The sequence below is a fragment of the Vigna umbellata genome, chromosome 7 (assembly GCF_029865625.1).
Source record: "Vigna umbellata cultivar VRB3 chromosome 7, Vumbellata_1.0, whole genome shotgun sequence".
In the NCBI taxonomy this organism is placed as follows: domain Eukaryota; kingdom Viridiplantae; phylum Streptophyta; class Magnoliopsida; order Fabales; family Fabaceae; genus Vigna; species Vigna umbellata.
In genome coordinates this window covers 42,818,204-42,838,782 of record NC_142171.1, presented here as the reverse complement: position 1 = coordinate 42,838,782, position 20,579 = coordinate 42,818,204, and the positions used below count along the sequence as shown (strand labels likewise).

Here is a 20,579-nt window from a genome sequence, read left to right as displayed (position 1 = left end):
AGTTTTATTTGGAAAATAATGTACAGATGGGCCAAACAGCAAACTTTACTCTTGAACCTCCTAAACTCTCTACATACACTCCTATTTCTAAAATAGGCCAACAACCAAGCCCAAACACTAAGCCTTTTCTCCTACACCCCCTAAGTTTCCTGTTCCTACCCCTCCTAAGCCAAACTCTACCAAATTCTGCCACGTGTCCAAATCCTCCAAACACAGATCTAACCATTAAGAAGCTGCCACGTCATTAATCCTCTGCACACCAAATAAACCAACCACATGCTGCCACATCACCCCCCTTTGCCACATCATCATCTTCTCCCCAGAAACCCTAATTTCATCATCCTAACCTAACCTTAGCCGCCACTGCCGTGCCGCCGTCATCACCATGCCGCAAGGGACCGCCGCTGCAAACCCCAATGCAACGCCGCCGCTATGAACCCTAGATCTGACCAATAGCCACCAGCAACCACCTTGTCATCGCGCCACTACAGACCACCACCAACCTTGCCGTCAACATTCATCGCGCCACCACACCATCCGCAACCATGCTGCACCGCCTTCGCCGGACCATGTGTCGCCGCTACCATTTCACGCCGCCGGCCACCACGAGTCTTCCGCTGGCACAACAATTGCAAATCGCGATTCCGCCATGGACGCCATCAACGAGCATCATCGCCGCAAGACCTCCGTCTGTCACTGTCGCACATTCTCACCATCGCACCACCAAATCGTCCTCCACCGACGATCAACCTCGCCGCGACGCAGAATGCACCAGTGCCGCCACCGTGTAACCACGCCGCTGATCCAAACAACCACCAAAGCACGACCTTCTTTTCGCCGTGAATCTCCCAGCCACGATGGCCACCACGCTACCGTTGCCTTTGTTCTCATCCATGGACTTCGCAACCTCCATCATCAACGAGAGCCATCTCCTTCGCACAACCTGCACTCAGTACACCAAGAACCAGAAACGCAAAAGCCCGAGTAGTGACAGAGAGGAGCAAAGTGACGGCACAGAGAAAGCCCTTTCCCCCAATTACAAAACCCTAATTTTAGGTGGGAAAGGGGCTGACACGTGGTGAGTTCCTATTGGCCACGACCATATGAGTCAAAGCTGGTCAACAACCCTTCTCTGGTCAAAGTCTGGTCAAACAAGGACTTCTGGTGCAATTTTGGGAAATTCAGAAGGGACTAAAGTGTAGATAGAAGAAATTTTAGGGCATTTGTGCAATTTTAGAAAGTCAGAAAAGCTAAAAGATAAAATTCAATTGTTGAATTAATTTAATTTGGGAATATCAACAAAAAATATCTTCCAAATAATGTTATAATTATCTAAATCTTTTAGTTATTTGGAAGATATAAGATAAAAGATTCTGTCAATTGAATATTCAGAGTCCAAGCCCAATCAAGCCCTATATAAAGAGACCTAGGGGGGACTTCACTTCATTCATTCATTCACCACTTCTCTCTCTCTTATTTCATCTTGTATTCAACTCCATTCATGGAGAGCTAAGCATCTAGGGCTATTCTGCTGTAATTCCATTATGGATTCTGAGGTTAGATTGAGTTAATGCAATTGTTTATTTTGATTATTGCTTTAAGTTGTTCTATCTCTATGTTTTTCATCTCTCTATCAAATTAAAAGCAAAGATTCTTGCATCATAATGTGTTTGAATCTACATGCATATTGATTATATGAGTTCTAGGGTTTCTAGGTTTAATTGAGAATCTACTTTGATTTAATTTAGGAACTTTCATATGATTAAATGGTTTTTACTATCAATTGAGAATGTACTTTGATTGGTAGTAATAATTTCAACTATAATCAATTGAGAATTTACTTTGATTGATTAACTTTTAATTTGGTTAGGAGATTTAAGAATATACAGGATTTAACACAATAGGATTTGATTGAGAATGTACTTTGGTTGAATTCATTGTGAATAATCTAGAAAGGTTTTGCATTTGATTGAGAATTTACTTTGGTTAAGTGCATGATCGCTCTCAAATTAATTAAGAATGTACTTTAATTAATTTGAAACTTAAATAATAATCAATTGAACAACTATCTGTGAATAACCGATGATGAATATATCTTGGAAAAGTAGTGAAATTAGCCTATTTCATTATAATCGTTTTTAAGTTTTTTATTTGTTCTTTAAACCTTCTCCAAACATCATTTTTATTCTTGAACATTGCATTGCATTCATAAGATTCAAATATTAAAAGGCAATTCCGTATTCGTTGGGAGATGACTCAGGGTTACTTTAACCCTATCTACTTTCTTGAATACTACTTGGCAATACTGAAGTTGCCTTGAAAAGTAGTATTAATTTGATAGCTTCAACGACAGCCTATCAATTGCCCTACTGCCTTAGTTCTCTGACCAACCAAGGCAGAAAGGTTCTGTAATTTTCCAATATGTTAGTCTACGTCCGAAAGGGGTAATTTACCCTAATCATATTTCATTTTGAAAACTCTTGGCCTTCATTATTTTCTTCCTTGATATTAGTCCTTCTTCTTCTTCTTGCGGATAACCCCATCATGGATGTTATATTTGGCTCGTGCAAGGGCAATAGACTCGAGATGGAGGAGACAACGGTGTGGAGATGGCGCGACCAGGCGACGTTCGTGGTGGCTCGCCGTGGCGCATGGGCCGTTCTTCTTCTTCTTCTTCTTCTTTTTTGTTTTGGGTTCGTCTTTGGCAAGAGAGGGGAGGCTCTCTTCTTCCCTTCTTTCTTTTCGGTTTCGCGTAGGGAGGGGCAGCCGGCGCGACTTCGTCTCTGCGGCGTGACGGTCCCTGTTCGTGGAGGTGGCAGCAGCGACGTCTAGCAATTTAGGGTTTCGATTTGGGGCTTTTACGGGATTGGCGACTGATAGCTGACGGCTTGAGCTAAATCCGGAAACGACGAGAAATCTGGATTCGATCGAGATGAAAATCCGAGAAACAGCGGAAGAACCAAATTTACTCGAGAACCCTAGGATTTGGAGTCGAAGATGAACAGCCATGAACAAACCATAGATTCGAGGTTTGTTCGGTTGAAAACTTAGGGTTCGAAGCGGAAGCAGATTTGAAGGATGGAGAAGAAGATCTGACCGATGGAACTGAAGGAAATCTGAGAAATAACCTAGAGGCGGAAGAAAACCTAGGCTCCTGATGATGTTCGGTGAAGGTTCAGCGATGATGAGGATGAGGTTGTGGTTGAAGAGCTTTCGAGAGAGAAAACTTAGGTGCGGACGCGAACTGAGGATATGGAATCGATGCTGATGGTATCTCGTGATGAAAAAGGTACGCGTGGCAGTAGACCTGATGAAAGCCACGAGGAAGCTAGCAATTGGTGAAACTGGCGTGATATGATGCTACGGAGGAGAGAGATTCGGATAATGGAAAATGAGAGAAGGATAACGTGAGATGGAAGGTGGCTAGAGGAGATCCTTTGGGATTCTCTACCCTTGACTTTCAAGGGAATTAAATTCTGGAGTTCTCTCTACAGAAAGTTTAATTCATTATTCTCAAAAGTACCTTACAATAGGTGGTGGCATGTCTATATATAGGACTAAAAGTCCCTCCTATCTAGCACATGCCTAACACCTTTTACACATGTTTTTAATAAAAGTAAAAGAAATATTGTACTAAACTAATTAGCCTTGGTCCCCGCGTATCATCCCCTCCCCCTTGGAAAGGATTTGTCCTCAAATCTGATGGTGCTTTTGAAGACTTATTTTTGTTAGCGTCATAAGGGTTCCTCCGGGGTCAAATATCCATCTGCAATAAGCATCAAACATATCTCTAATTAGTTTTCTTTGACCCAATAAGATATATAAAAGAATATGTGTAGAAGAAGGTTTCCAAATTTTGAAATTTTTAATTTTAATATAACAAAGAAACCTTTCTTCATTTGAAATTTTATTTGTATCTTGAGTTATTGGTAACCATAAAGATAACCATAACCCAAGTTGGAAATTTGCATGTGTTGAAAGTGATAACATTTTTAAAGATGGAGTGGCCAATTCTTTGAAAGAAAAGTGAACTTTGGAAAATTCAAATATAAATGGAGAAAAGTGAGAGAATAGAAAACCTCCCCTTAAGAGTTTAACTTCTAATGTAGGAGGAGATGTTGCCCTTAGTTGCTTTGGTTTCTTTTCTTCCATTTCTATCCTTTCAACTTCTTCCTTTTTTTCTCTAAGTGTTTCTTTTCTCTCTTTCTCTCTTCTTTTCTCTTCTTCCCTTTCTTCCTCATCTCTTTTCTCTCTTTCTTCCTCTTTTCTTCTCTCGTTTTCTTCCTCTTCTCTTCTCTCTTGCTCTCTTCTTTTCTCTTCTTCTCTTCTCTTTCTCTCTTTTTCTCTTCTCTCTATTTCTCTTTTCTCTATCTCTCTTTTTTCTCTTACTTCTTGCTTTTGTTTTTCTCTTTTTAATCTCTCAATTCTATGTTTGCTTGTCTCTTCCCATAGCCTCCTAAGTTTTTCTAGAAACTCACTTTCCCTACGGGAGAATCCACTTAAATTTTGAATGAATGACTCACCTTTTCTAATAAGCTCTCTCATAAGTTCTAAGTTCCTTTCAATTTCTCGAGGCACAAACTTTCTTCTCATACAAGCTTTCAATTCATTCCAATCATGAATGGGATATTGTCTACCTATCTCAACATGATATTGCCTATCATCCCACCACTCTCTTGCATGCTTTTTAAAACTAGAAGTGTAAAGATTAAGAATATAAGATTCATCATCTTTAGAATAGAAGGATTCATATTTACTTTTTCTCACCATGAATGAATGCATGTCATTAATTTCCTTTTCCCAAGCTAGGTATGTTAATGCACCAATATCATCACCAAAGAATGGAATATTTTCACTAGCTTTTTTATACAAATCATCTTCAATCCTATCAAATTCATAAGATGAACAAGACTTCCTTCTAGCTTTATCATGTTCTCTTTTGATTCCTTTGTAACTAAGTTGCTTATCAAAATTAAAATTCCTAGAAGACTTGTATGAATAACAAAACATCTTTGTTTCTAAAAGTTTTTCTAGTGTAAAAGATATATAAGATTCACACTTAGACAAGTCCCAGGTAAGAGAGGTGAGTCATGAAGACTGCTTAAGTACCAAGTCTTGCCTTGCCAGAAATGTCTTAGGTTACTACTAGTTACCCTTTAAACTAAAATCACTTTTAAAATCAAAGGACACAACTCACAACAATCACAACAATTAAACACTAAAAGACAACTATTCGGACTCTAATGTGAAAAGGCTTAGAGTTTAATCCCTTTTAGCCTAAATCACCTCTAAACGTGAACACAAATTAAAGTTCAAACAATCAAGAAAAGTTGCCAAGAATTGAAAGAGCACCAAGGACTCTTCCAAATACTTGGACTTTTTAAAAGGCCTTTTACAAAAAAAAAAAAATTGAAACTAAAAGAAAGCTAGCCTATCAGCCTATTACACATCAAAAAATGAAGAAAACAATTACAAAAGATTCAAATAGCTGCACGGTCTGGTCCAAACAGTTCATTGCTGCATGTTTTTCTTCAAAGCCTTATACGCACTTAGACTTATTGCTTCTGGATAACTTTGGGGTCTCCTAGCTCTTGGGTTCACTCTATTATCACAAATGTACAAAGCTGGCTCAGAGAACTGATAACTAAATATATTGGAAGAGGGGAGTTACACTTAAATGAGCCTTCCCTTTCTTGGTTTGTACACTTGATGCAGAGAAAGGTTCCTATTGCCACTTCTTCATCTTGCACGAAATCTTCCAGAGGCCAAATATTCCTTTCAATTCTCGGCCTAAATCAAGAAACTAGCTTGTCCACTCCTTTTCTCTTGGCTGCACAAGCTTCCCAAGCTTTCCACTCAGAATTATACTCCTGCACAAACTGAATTCCAACCAATCAACAATTAAACAATTTTAATCCTAACAATTGCAGGCCATACTACACAATTTAAGCATATCAAAAACAGTTTGAGATAAAAGAAACTCCCTTTAGTTCAGATGGTTGCTACTGTCTTGACTGAAATAGCTCACAATGTACAATATGCTACAGTACCATCAATATTGCTTTTCCCAAACTACACAGAAAATTCACACTAAATCAGCAGTTCATGCAGTCCATAATGAACAATTTTAAACCAAAGCAATGTAAACAATCAGAAGCAATTAAAGTAAATAACTCCCTTCAGTTCAACACTCCCACAAGAAGTGTTTCTGCCTCTGGTTTCTTCAGTAATATTCACCTAATTACAGGCAATCAGTAATCAACTGAAAACAACAGTGATTGCAGTTGAAATAAAGCACAGCTGATCCAATGTAATTACTCCAATTTCTTTTCAAAGCTCACAGCACTGAGGTTTCTCTTTAAAAATTTAAAACACTCAAATGAAAAGTTTAAAAGAGAAATTTTCAGTCTAGGCCAGAGAATCCTGTGGATCACCACCACCTAATATGCTACCATTCACACTTACCTTCTTTCAAATCCCAAAAACCAGAACGGAATCAGATTTCTCAATCAGGAAAATGGCTAAGATAAACAAGGTAATGGAATGACAAAAACAGCAGAGCAACTGACTTGAGATCAGATTAATAAAGCAAATAAAAGATCCAATTATGATTCAGCAGAACATGATTAACATGTGAGAGACAAAACTAGATAACCAACAAATGACAAGCAAGAAACAAAGCTTTTGATCAAAGTGAGCACTCAAATGGAACTTAATGAATAGAGCTAGAACAGATTTTTAAAGCAAGAAAATCAAAACCCACAGCAAGTTGAAACTGAATTCACATGCAGCGTCCAGAACTGAATTTTCAAAACTGTTAAATGGAATGCCACAAAGAAACCAGTGTATATGTTTAAATCTGAAATCTGTTTTGAAATTGGTTTCAACTGGATTGTACAGGTCTGAAAAGCTTTTTACATTGAATATATCATATTCATCTTTCTGTATATTTTTTTTTTTTTATCACAGATCCTTGCTATTGCTACAATCCAGTCCTCTTGAAATGATCTAATTCACAAGAAAATTCAGCACTGCAGTTCCAACTTGTACAAAAAATTTGAACTTAAAATTTGGGGTTTCAAAGGTGAAATTGCACAAAGGCTGATATAACTCGAATTAAGCTATTGCATCATGTTTGAAATATCAAAACAACTTGTTTTGCTCTGAAGTTGGATGCAGAAAGTAGTAATTCGAAAATTGAACTTGCAATAGCCAATTATGCAATCAAACAGCTCAACTACACCACCAGTTTTAAGTTTTATGGAGTCAATTGACAAATTATTGATGAAAATGACTTTAAAACAGCAATTTGAAGCTTAAACACGACACAAGGAAGTTAATGCAAGATTTCCAGCATGATCTATATGCCAGAACAGATTTTTAAAACAAAAAAAAAAAAAAACTAGACTCAAACAAGACAATGCAGATCGGTCAACTGCAACTTTGATACTATTGGAGTTTTCACAAGGTGCCATCAAGCTATTTGCTTCAGCAATTCATGGCTTAAGTGATGTGCACCTGATACGAACTCATTCAAGCATTTTATCACCAAAATAATATGTATTGACCATGACAATAAACGCAAATCAAAATACACCTCAACAGTACGTTAAATCTGAGATTACGGTCACTTTTGCATGCACCCGAGCTCACAATGAAGGTATCATAGCTCATATGGTGTATAGCCACTGATCATATATTCCAGAATCTCAGAAAAAACTCAACACAGCTTTGAACACAAAATTTATGACATTTTAAGCAATTAAACATGACTGTAAACATGACAGAATATGATTCATCAATGAAAATGACTCAACAAAAATTTGAACCGATTAAGATGATGAAAGACACAACCAAAACAAGGTTAGCATACAAGAAATGACTCAAGCAGAAACCTAATGAACAGATCAAGACCAAAAACACATGAATCAACACAAGACAGAGAAGGAATCATAATGAACAACACAAATAATTTGAAAAAAACCAAACGCACAGATTGAATCTCAAGAACAGAGAACAGATCGAGACAGAAAAAATTTGAGAATCGACGAAGAGTAACTCAGATCAGAGAGAAACGAGATACTTAGCTCAAGCGGACGCGCCTAACCTAGGCTCTGAATACCACATGATAGCTGACGGCTTGAGCTAAATCCGGAAACGACGAGAAATCTGGATTCGATCGAGATGAAAATCCGAGAAACAGCGGAAGAACCAAATTTACTCGAGAACCCTAGGATTTGGAGTCGAAGATGAACAGCCATGAACAAACCATAGATTCGAGGTTTGTTCGGTTGAAAACTTAGGGTTCGAAGCGGAAGCAGATTTGAAGGATGGAGAAGAAGATCTGACCGATGGAACTGAAGGAAATCTGAGAAATAACCTAGAGGCGGAAGAAAACCTAGGCTCCTGATGATGTTCGGTGAAGGTTCAGCGATGATGAGGATGAGGTTGTGGTTGAAGAGCTTTCGAGAGAGAAAACTTAGGTGCGGACGCGAACTGAGGATATGGAATCGATGCTGATGGTATCTCGTGATGAAAAAGGTACGCGTGGCAGTAGACCTGATGAAAGCCACGAGGAAGCTAGCAATTGGTGAAACTGGCGTGATATGATGCTACGGAGGAGAGAGATTCGGATAATGGAAAATGAGAGAAGGATAACGTGAGATGGAAGGTGGCTAGAGGAGATCCTTTGGGATTCTCTACCCTTGACTTTCAAGGGAATTAAATTCTGGAGTTCTCTCTACAGAAAGTTTAATTCATTATTCTCAAAAGTACCTTACAATAGGTGGTGGCATGTCTATATATAGGACTAAAAGTCCCTCCTATCTAGCACATGCCTAACACCTTTTACACATGTTTTTAATAAAAGTAAAAGAAATACTATACTAAACTAATTAGCCTTGGTCCCCGCGTATCAGCGACACTGTTGGAGGGACGACTCAGACATGATCTCACTTTCGTTGGCGGCAGTTGGCGACTACTGGTGGATCTCGCCTGCGACAAGGGTTTAGGGTGGCGTGGCGAGAGCTTCTGCGTTTGGCGGCGAGGGTTTCGTTTGGGGATTTTTGGGTTCTCTGTGCTCACATGAGGCTAGTGATTTAGGTGAATGATTTTGGTTCCCTTTTTCTGTAGGTTTTGATTCACGACGCAATCCTTCTCCTATTCTGATTTTATATTTAGGGTTTGCTAAAAGCCCTCTATGGACTGGTAAAAATCACTCTACTGCCTTGGTTCAGGTCCCAACCGAGGCAGTAGAGTCCGAGATACTGCCTCGGTTCAATAGGAACCGAGGCGAAATCCTACCCCTGTTTGTCTCGCCTGTATATGCCTCGGTTGAGGAATCACTGCCTATGATCGAAAATAACCGATGTCGTTTCCCTTGACTGCACTAGTGCCTTGTGTTTTTAGTGACAAGTAAAATATAAATTGAACAAGAGGACACATAGCTACTAAGGAAAATAAGGTGAAAGAAGAGGTCATCCTAGAATTTAAAAAATTTTAGTATAACAAAATTACGCAAAAGTAAAAGGGTTAAAAATGACAAGGTTTTACTACTCATTCACTTATTTTAATCCATCTGCATGCTGAATACAGGGTTTCAAGAGTATTTTCACTACACATATAATCTCAGCCATAGCCCATTGTATAAAGCTTGATGTTGTGTCTACTCCAGCCACAAATAAATCCTGACATATGTGGCCAATTAGTAAAATAATACAACATCACATAAAAATTTTACACAAACACGCACACTCACTAGAAACAAATGCAGAACATGAGTGCGAGTCACTTGTGAATTGTCATCAAGCATGAGTTCCAACACAGAATCCAACACGTCCTTGCATGCCTTGGCTTCATTTTCTAATGCCCTTAAACGCAATCTTTCTTCTACGAGTTCATCAAAAAACGCAGTTAATTTTTCAAAGTAACCATTCATTCTTCTCCGAACACCCTGTGGATCAAGCATGCGAAAGATTGGAAAAAAGTCAACAACATTAGGCCTTCCAGCTTCTTCCATGATGCCCCAAATGATGTCCTTGAACTCTTGAGACTTGTCAGAAGCGTAGTGAGCTAAATCCATTGAGAAGAAAGTGTTTGATATGGAATTAAGCACAGTTGTGAAGGAAGCCTCACCAATATCCAAGGCTTCACCTTTCTCACGTCTTTCCTTGACGTAATCCATCAAGGTTTATATTTTTGTTTTGTATATGTAAATCTTTAGCTTTTATCATGTCATCGTTGTCAATAGCAAATTCTCAACGACCCGTACAAACACTTTCCCGTTATAACATCCTAAACAATGAATAAAAGTTTACCAACACTAAGTTAATTTAATAACAAATTAAAACACTTAACTTCATCCATTTATATGCACTAAAATTGCCTTGACCAAATGTAACATTTCATCTAGATCTCACTAATATCTGATCAGATTACTTAATAATCATTAAAACTTAACTCTGATATCATTTATATAAGCATAAATTAAAAAAAAAATCTTTAACTTAAATAAATCTCAAATCCCTTAATATTATATGAATGAAAAAGAAATTAAATATCCTTAATATATTACTATGTAAAGCCGTTAAAATAAAACTTTATCTACTAAATCTTTGCATCTATATTCAATCTTGACTGAGGGGGGAAATACCTGCAAAGGCACTCCGACGCTCAAGTTAGGCGTCTGTTAAAGGAGCTTTTGCTCACAAATGAATGTTTTGTATTTATTGTAATTGAGTATTGCGAACTCAGTAGAACGTAGTGAAGTCTGAGTTGAATGTACCTCGCCTTTGGCCTTATAAGTGTATTTATAAGTGTTTCATAGATCAAATAAAAACAACCTTACCTGGAGATCCAGTTAGTAACGACTTTATATCTTTAATCAGATATCTTTGATTATTTTATCTTTTGCTGGACTATTGGCCCAATAATACTTTAAGTGTTGACCCAATTATGGCCCAACACCATTTAATGTGGTTGACCTTAGTTGATTCAGTGGATGATGGCCTGATTGACCATTGTTGTGGTAGTGACCGAAGGGTTAACAATTAGTAACCGTTGGCTATACACTATACCCGAAGTAGAAAGGAAAGATAGTCATCCCAGTTAAACCATGTGACTTTCTGTCACTTTAAATTCTTTTGTTTACCACTTGTTATATTGGCCACTGAAAATGGAACTTAGTTTCCTTGTATGCTTATCTCTTTGTGTATTATTGTTTAATTGTTTTTACTTGAAATTCTTTTACTTGGGATCACACTATTATAGAAAAACAATTCAGTGCATGTGAGCTGTAAAACCGTGAGCATTTTCTCTTTTCAAAGTTGCAGAATGTTTTTGTTTGTTGGTATTTTATCTTTATTCTTAGTTTTTTTATTTATTTAGTTTTATACTCATCATCTTCGTTTTATCTTTTACTGTCACAAATTCAAATCATCCATACTATCTATCTATCTATTATTATTATATCTAAAGGCTGCAGATTTTATTTATAATATAGGACATCTAGCATGGATGAATTATTACTCTTATTCATAAATTGGAGTAGCTTACTTTGTCTTCTTTCATTTGGTTTGTCATAGATGGAACAACTTTATTTTTATCACTCACTTGTCCAAACGTGAAATGGTCTATGATGTTGAATAAAGAACCATTTTCTTTATTCCATTTACATCAATGTGCTGTAACCTTTTCAAAGCCATTTAATTTAAATTTCATACTTATAATATTAAAGAAAATAAAGAATCTTGCTAGGCTTATTTCATTTTTATCTTCTTATATCTAAGACACCATCATTTTATTTTTATAATATGACATGGTATCTTTTGCTAAAAATAGAGAGAAGTCTAATGTTCGGTGTCCTCTGTAGGATTCATTTTATTAAAAGCTTAAATCTCTATCATATTATGTTGTAAGAAAGTATTTTGATTTGAATGAATACTGCAACCTTGACACAATTACTTCTTAAGAGACTCATGCTTTACCTCCCTAATTTCTTTTAACCATGCAATAATGAAAAGTATGACACATCTTCACTATTGAAACTTGAGCAAAAGAGATTAAAATAAAACCATCTAGGAAGAATAAAAAAAACATTGATTAAAATAAAAATAAAAATAAAAATAAAAATTAACTATAATTAGCTCACTACTTCAAAATTTACGAATTTATGGTCATTAGATAGAACTCTGAGTCTACTGTCCAACCCAAAAAGAATAATCTCATTTGGAGTTTGGTAGAGAGAGTAATGAGCAAAATAGTCAACAAATGTCATAGCTTAAAATACAGAAAAAAAACGTGATTAAAAAGATAATTCTAAAATTTTTACTACAGCTAACCCTGTGATCTAAAAATTACGAGTTTGGTGCCCAAGGAAAGATATTTGAGTCTAGAATCCAACAAAACTAGAATCAACTCATTTGGAGTTCTGTAGAGAGAGTTACGAGTAAAACATTGAGCAAAGGTCATAATTGACAACAAACGATCTTGGATTGGATTTTTGGATTTAACGTGAATTGTCATATGGATGGTTTCTTGAGATTAATAGAATAGCCTTGGATGATTATCTAGTTTTATCAAGGGAAGATTTATGCTTTATCTCGGTAGTTAAAAGGAAAAATTCCTTTTGCGTGTGTAAGGCGATAGGTGGATTCGAGTCTTGTCATTTTCCTCTTTCAAGGGAATATAAATGTCTTGCCGTAGGTTTCTTACTCGTGCCGAGTATTGTGCATGGTGAATGGATGCTACTGACCAATGTTTTTACTCGTAAGACCTTGAAGAATAGGGGAGAGATGTCCGAAGCTGCGTGTAGAGGACGACTCTTATCCGTGGTCTATATGAGGGACCAGTTTTGTTATAAGATTATTAGATGAGTGTGAATGATACAAACCGAGATATATTTACGTGTGACAGATTAGGAACGAGTCATATCCGAAGCTACACGTGGAGGAGGACTCGTGTTTAATTATTTCGATTATCTGATTTTACGCGATAATTAACAAGAAGATAAAACAATCTTTAATACATTAATGATATTATTAGATATTAAAAAGATGTAAGTTTATCTATAATCTATATTTTTATATTTTTAGTTAGCTCACCCTACTTGTGTGCCTATGATGATCGTATAACTTGTGTCCTTATACGGGAGTAGACGATGTTTCAGGTGAAGCCGAAGACGTTTAGAGCGAGGATGCGTTGGGAAAAATAATTGGGACTTTTAAATATGTATTTTAAATTATGAAATGTTGTGGTTTGTAATTTTAAACAGCTTTTAAGGTTCGGTTGGTAATCTAATAATTACTCTTTAAAATTCTGACCTTATTATTTTTCGATATAAAATATTGTGTCTTTAAATGTAATTAAGCATGTTGAAAAAAATTTTGTGACACTCCGAGAAGGGGTGTTACAGTTTGGACTTGGCATAAGAAGTATTATATAAGCCAACAATGTTAAGAGGTTCATATTATGTCGACGAATGGATGAGTGATCATTTAGAGGAAATGGTGCATGACGTCGGCGAAGAAAATGGCTCATCCTTTAAATCATGAAGATCATGAGGAAGCAGAAGATGATGATGATCCTCTAGCCATATTGATGAAGAAATTACATAAGTTGAATAAAGGACCGGTAGAGTTGTAGTGGGAATTAAGAACATTTGACCTCGAGTGTCATGTGCCATTGTATATTGCTTTAAATGATGCACTAGAGGTAGTTGGTGGAGACATAATGGTGAACATTTCATGCATACAACTATGATGCATTTAAGTTTTTAAAAATTGTTCTTTCACTTTTTGAATATTAGTATTATTAATTTTTAATAAATATACTTAACTTTATTGTTATAGGTACATGGACACCATCATAGTGGAACAAGGTCGGGCACAATGTTTGACTTTCTTGAACCTCAGACCATTCAACCATCTAGAAATACATTAGATTCGAGACAATCAAATATGCAAACATGGATGACTGAGTCTAAAAGAGAGTTGTATATCGGACCACACATTGATGTGTATGTGTTACTCAATATTGTCAACTTTTATCAAAATTTAATTAATAGACTCACTAGTTGTTGGTACATGCTAGGGGCCATTAGCAAATGATGGTGATCATTCCAAAAAAAACACAAGTTGTATAGTTTTGTTCTCTTCAAATGAAGATGAAATCGGATTTGAAGTTCTTGTTATAAACTTAAGTATTACATTCATTCATATCAATTTATTATGATATTAATATATTAATTTATCATTCAAATGTTTCAAATGTTTCAAATTTGTTTAGAGTTGTGGGTAGGCCTAGAGCACAACAGATTGAAATTATATATCCTAAAGTTGAAATTCGTTGATCTTTAACTTATTAATTTTCATAGTCAAATTTAAATCATTACATTTGACTATATTCTTTCACATGTTTAATGTAACAAGTAGATAGATTCCTGGGCATGTGGCTACTACATCATGTCATGGATGAAGACAATCATTCGACCAAGAATCAAAGCAGATTGGACTGAGGTAAAAACTTACATTGGGAATCTTACAAATCTCAATAAACTTTTCAACGTTTAGAATGAATATAATAATAAAGGTTTTCCTTGATTTTGCAGCAGTTCCACAATTCCTCTTCATTGACAGATGTCATAATAGGGAAGGTTAGACAAAAATAGGCAGGATATTTGAATCAACATTTTCATTAGCTTTAGCTTTAGGTTTTTCCATTAAGTTCTTTTTGTTTTGATCATAGCATCAGCTTTAGCTTTAGCTTTTAGTTTTACTTTTGATATGATTTAAACTATGAATTGATGAATTTTGTGCATATATGAATTGGAAAAATGATTTATGTATTTCAGGTTTGGTTAAATGAGCGAAAACGAAACAATTTAAAAAAAACCCTTTAAGTTCTTTTTGTTTTGACGATAGGATTAGGTTTAACTTTAACTTTTAGTTTTACTTTTGATATGGTTTAAACTGTGAATTGATTAATTCTACAAATATATGAATTGGAAAATTGGTTTGTATATTTCAAGTATGGTTAAATGAGAAAAAACGAACCAATTTTTTTAAAAAAAACAGAATTTAACGTCGGCCTATATACTCAACGACCTTAATATATGTATGTTGACGTCGTCCTATACACTGAATGATGTTAAACCCCTTCCAATGGCCAACCATAGAAAAGCACCGATGGGCGAGCTCCTCTGTGGCTCAGTGAGGTTGACGTCGGCCCCATTAGCTATATTCGACGTCAATGTTACGTCTCACTCCCTTCAGTGGACGTCAAATCCTCCTTTACATCCAACTGAGCAGTGTAGATATACATATTGCCGTCTGCGTGGGGATAAATTCGACATCAGTTTTACGTCTCACCCCCTTTTCAATTGACGTCAAATCCTCCTTTACATCCAACTGAGCATTGTTCATTTAGTCACATATTAGACATCGACTTCTATATTGGCCAACGTGTTCAGTAAACAGTTGATGTCGGCCTCTATATAATTTGACGTTACCTTAACGTCTTCCGATATGATGTCGATCTCGAGTTTGTTATTAAAAGTCCAAAAGCACCGTTTTATGCGATTTTTGTACTAGTGAAGAGATTCTCTTCGCCATGAAAATAGGCTTCCCATAGATTTTGCAAAACATGAAAAGATAGACTAGTCTTCAAGGTGTTGTTGTTTGGTGACTATGCAGTGGGGAGCGCAGATTGTAACGAGGTTTGCGAGGAATGAATTTAGCTTGACTCCATGTCCACATCGATCACAAGATCGTTAAAGCTCAAATCTAGGACATTGCTGACCAAGGTTTTATTCTTGTGTTTTATCTTTCCTGAATGGTGTTTGAGTGGATGGGTGTGAGTTTTTCATGGGTAGTGATTGAACCTTAGTCCCAATTTGCATCCTCTGAATATCAGATTGGCGCACGTGCTCATTGTGACGAGTGTATATGAATGTGTACTAACTGATTTTGGTTGAGGTTTTCTTTTGGATGATCTGGTAGAGGAAGCATAATCTGATAGACGATATTCTTGCATTATCCAATTGATTTTAATGCCAGTACGTAGCACCTTCTCCTACATGAAAAACAAAAATATTTCTTAATACTAACTGTCTTGCTGTTTGAGCTTGAAACCACTGGCACTTCCATTCCCGTTGGTTTCCAATACCCATTGTCAGTGACTCTATTCTATGTCCTTCTGCTGTAGTAATAGTACCATTGGTTTCCCTCCGCCAAAGCTCTCCCATCTTTCCACATTTTGTACCTCTCTTATCCTAGTTTGGATTGGCTTGTCAGGGAAATCATCTCTTAAGATTGTGAACTAGTACAGGCGCCAACTTTGCAAGCATTAAGTCATCAACATATATCTTCTACTTTGTAATTAGTCGACATCCCTTTTACAAGCTCTCTCATTTATCTTCTTATTCAGGGTGTCATACAGGTATTACATCCAATCATCAGAAATAGGTTGGGAAAAGTTGTTTCTGCTGACCTTTTGCATGTGTAACAGTCCTAGAAATCTGCAGAGCTACTACTTGATTTGAAAGTGAGTTCCATAATTAACAGTCCTAATAAACCCTCTATTTAATATTTAAAAAGTGAAAAGTAGTGTTTATATAATATAATTATAATTATAATTGAAATTTATGTAATAAGTTTACAAATTTATGACATTATTATTATTTGGAATCAGGTCAAAGAAAAAAAAAAGTTTTTCAAATTAGACACTTTATCTATATGTATTGAGTGTCGGTATTTGATATATATCAGACATAAAACACATCATTTATGAGGTGTGTCCAAGCTTTATAGAGTGCGACTATGGTGGAATTTTGAGTTGTGGAGAAGAAAAGAAATGGTGAAGGCAATCATAACAACTTGGATTATCATATAAGAGAAGAGAGAATAGACGAAAGAAAGAAAAGATAGGGAAGTAACACTCAAAGATAACTGACAAGAATAGATTGGAACAAATTCAGTTTATAATAATACTTATTATATAATGTTCTTGATCTTATGCTTGGATGGGAATGATCAAGAGAGGTTGAGCCTTGTGCGAGATCAACCCAGATTTCTCTTGCATATCCATTTTCTCATATTTTTCTCCATCCTTGAGCTTCCAATCATAATTGCATAGAAGAGAGGCCAACACAAGGTGAATAGTTCTAAAAGCCAATGGTAACCCAGGACAGATCCTTCTTCCAGCTCCAAAAGGTATCAGCTCAAAATCCTTCCCTTTAAAATCAATGTCACTTTCAAAGAATCTTTCGGGTCTAAATTCATTTGGGTTTGTCCAAATCCTTGAATCCCTTCCCATAGCCCATGTATTGATAAGAATTTGTGCACTTCTAGGCACCATGAAGCTACCTATTTCAACATCAACTTCTGGCTTGTGTGGCACTAACAATGGGCCGGGTGGATGTATACGAAAGCTTTCCTTAACCACTGCTTGCAAGTAAGGAAGCTTTGAGATATCTGATTCTTTTAGTTGTTCACCTTTGCCAAGGGTTTGAATCTCTTTTCTAACTTTCTCTAGTTTTTCTGGATTATCGAGCAACTCAGCCATCACCCATTCTATTGAGCTTGACGTTGTGTCTATCCCAGCCACAAATAAATCCTGACATCAATAAGTCAAGTCATATAGGATAAGAGATATGTAATTTACAAGATTTAAGACATTTTTTATTAACCCGCAGAGACTCTATTATATAACTTACGAATGGTTGAACTTCTCACGTTGCATAAAAATAAAAATAAGAAAAATTTATGTATATAAGTAAATTGAAATTAAATCTTGCAAGTTGAATTGAATTTAAATTTTATTTTTTAGATGGTATCAAAAATAATCCAAAACCTATTTTACTAAATTTATTATTAGTCTGGTCTATTGTATCTTTATATCGAACCGTAATTAATGTGAAATATATATATATATATATATATATATATATATATATATATGTCTTAACGTGAAATTTACATATTAGAATTCTCATATTGAATAAAATTAAAAATAAGGTGAATTTATAAATTGAATTTCTAGAGTTGATTAAGGGTTAAAATTCACTTTAGTAAGATTTAAGAAATATTTTCAAAATGTTAATTAGGTTGAGTTGATTGAAAATATAGCTTAATAATCTTTTATGACATTTAACTTCAAACGTACATCATGAATTTTATTAAAGCCTAAGAGTGTCAAAATAGCATTTATTGTAAAAATATACGTATACTTACTACAAACAGGTGCAGAACATGGGAACGAGTCAGTTTTGAGTTGTCTTCAAGCATGAGTTCCAACACAGAATCCAACACGTCCTTGCATGCCTTGTCTTCATTTTCTAATGCCCTTAAACGCAATCTTTCTTCTATGAGTCCATCAAAAATCGCAATTAACTTTCCAAAGTAACCATTCATTCTTCTCCTAACACCCTGTGGATCAAGCATGCGAAAGATTGGAAAAAAGTCAACAACATTAGGCCTTCCAGTTTCTTCCATGATGCCCGAAAGGATGTCCTTGAACTCTTGAGACTTGTCAGAAGCGTAATTAGCTAAATCCATTGAGAAGAAAGTGTTTGATATGGAATTAAGCACAGTTGTGAAGGAAGCCTCACCAATATCCAAGGCTTCACCTTTCTCACATTTTTCCTTGACATAATTCATCAACTCTTTCACCTTACTTTGGCGAATAGCTTCTGTAGAATCAAGCTGCTTAGAATGTAACACTTTGGTAACACAAGCCCTCCTAAGGATCCTCCATTGTTCTGAAGGTGGAAGCCATGCAACGGAATTTGAGTGATGGTCAAGAGCTCGAACAGCATCTGGGATTGTCCTGTTGGAAAAGATTTGATCTTTTGTTTGCAGTACTTCTCTGGCAAGATGTGGAGAGGAAATGACTATGGTGGTAATGCTACCAAGCTTGAGACTCATTATAGGACCATAAATTTGGGAAAGCTCGGCAAGTTTTCTGTGTGGCAGGTTTCGAAGCTCCAAGATGTTTCCTATGATGGGAAAAGGGTAAGGCCCTGGAGGGTACTTTGAGGTTTTCATCGGTTTGAAGGTTGAGATGAGTACATGAATGGTTACACACAGTATGGTGATTAGAAGAAGAAGTGGAAGAAGGTACTCCATTGTTTTGCTTCTCTTGTGTGCACTGGAAAATGAGAGACTGATTCTTGAGACACTGAGAGTTATTCAAAGCTTAAATTCACCTAACAAAATATATACTGAAATACATGTGGAAACGTGTCCTGCTATTTGACAAAAAAATTATTACTGTTCAGAATTCGCTTTACTTTATCAGATTCATTTTTATGCAACAATTCCGTAATAAAATTAGGAGCCCTTAAGGAAAAAAAGAGTGGAAGTTTGAGAAGGATTTACTTTCAATTTAGTTTATATAAAAAGTTACTATCATTATAAGGTTTATATAAAAATCTTATTTATTTACATAAACTTTATTCACATACGTTCATTTAACCATCAATTTCCTTTCAGACATAGAAAATCAAAATCTTAAAATTTGTATTACCTCGAAGTGCTACACAGATTCAATCCGAACATTCATCCTTTAAACATCATTTTCACAAAGTCCTTTTCAAAACCAGAGAGATGTTGTAGACGATCTTAGTCTTTCTTTTAGACAATTTTGTCTTAACATACGTTTCTAAACCTTGAGGAAGGAATAGTTGATTTTCCTCAGCAGTTTGTACAAGGACACTCTGGGGATCACTCCGCTCCCATGAGGCCTAAGCTCTAAGACATAAGGCTACCTCCTCATCCCTTCGCAGTACACTGGCCTTGTGTTTATGTCATTACTCTTTTCTCCATTTTTCTTTCTTCTTCTCAATTTTGTTTGGAGTTTATATTTGTGTAGGTTTGGAGATTGAGAGTTATTGTCATTTTGCAACCTCTAGAGTATGTAAACGTAAAACTCAAAATTTGGTGACATTTCGATGAAGTTAATCCCGAAAATTAATGTTTAAAATCTGATGTTCTGATAAGTTCTTTGTCAACATTTGTCTTTGCCATTCCCTTTATTTTCACGTACTTATTATCTTACAATGATGCCACATTAAGACTGACAATGATATCCCTTTAAAACTGACTAGTTGGGATCTTATAGCAATTGACACCTTATTTCCCATTTAGCAATGTGACAAAATTAAAAGAGGTTGACCCTTTCTTAAACTTGCTGAAAAAAAAAAAGAGATAATATGACCCTTAAATATCCAACAACAGTTCCAAACACCAATTTATGCTGCATCATAAGATTAATACTCAAAATTAAACCCATTAAATAAAAATACCTCAAAATATAATAGTACAAAATAAGTATATTAAATCGATTTTGAAACACATATTAAATCGGTTATTTCGATCTAATATGTACCAATGGAATATGTGAAAAACATATTAGATCGATTGTAACATCCTCAAATATATAACAACTTATATAATAAAGACGTCATCATTCCAATAAAGAGAACAATCATAGTAGAATAGTAGTTCCGTAGTTGATATTACAGTCATCCACATAAAGGACAAAACTTAAAACTTAAACAGTTTAGAGTATTTCAAAATAACACC

The 20,579-nt window shown here is 35.8% G+C and overlaps 2 protein-coding genes and 1 pseudogene across 2 annotated transcripts; all 3 read right to left on the bottom strand.

The window, feature by feature from the left end:
• Window positions 1-3,693: 3,693 nt before the first annotated feature.
• Window positions 3,694-5,010, bottom strand: LOC148196075 (uncharacterized). Its single transcript, XM_088094263.1, has 2 exons — window positions 4,371-5,010; window positions 3,694-4,301 (listed from the first exon to the last, which is right to left on the bottom strand). Exons 1-2 carry the CDS (start codon window positions 5,008-5,010, stop codon window positions 3,694-3,696), a joined length of 1,248 nt encoding a protein of 415 aa, XP_087950389.1.
• A 4,553-nt stretch (window positions 5,011-9,563) lies between these two features.
• Window positions 9,564-10,183, bottom strand: LOC148196074 (cytochrome P450 monooxygenase 76AD131 pseudogene; annotated as a pseudogene).
• A 6,716-nt stretch (window positions 10,184-16,899) lies between these two features.
• On the bottom strand, window positions 16,900-19,162 carry LOC148196073 (cytochrome P450 76T24-like). The gene is made up of 2 exons (XM_088094728.1): window positions 18,228-19,162; window positions 16,900-17,610 (listed from the first exon to the last, which is right to left on the bottom strand). Exons 1-2 carry the CDS (start codon window positions 19,119-19,121, stop codon window positions 17,008-17,010), a joined length of 1,497 nt encoding a protein of 498 aa, XP_087950854.1. The 5' UTR covers window positions 19,122-19,162; the 3' UTR covers window positions 16,900-17,007.
• Window positions 19,163-20,579: the final 1,417 nt, after the last annotated feature.

What these genes read in the sequence shown, in the direction of transcription:
- LOC148196075 (XM_088094263.1), bottom strand. Translation starts at nt 5,010, where the DNA reads ATGTTTTGTTATTCATACAAGTCTTCTAGGAATTTTAATTTTGATAAG. An exon ending in AGTAAGAGAAAAAAGAGAGA is followed by an intron (nt 4,302 to 4,370) that starts TAGAGAAAAGAG and finishes AAAGAAGAGAGC; the next exon opens with AAGAGAGAAGAGAAGAGGAA.
- LOC148196073 (XM_088094728.1), bottom strand. Translation starts at nt 19,121, where the DNA reads ATGGAGTACCTTCTTCCACTTCTTCTTCTAATCACCATACTGTGTGTA. An exon ending in ATGTTCTGCACCTGTTTGTA is followed by an intron (nt 17,611 to 18,227) that starts GTAAGTATACGT and finishes TATTGATGTCAG; the next exon opens with GATTTATTTGTGGCTGGGAT.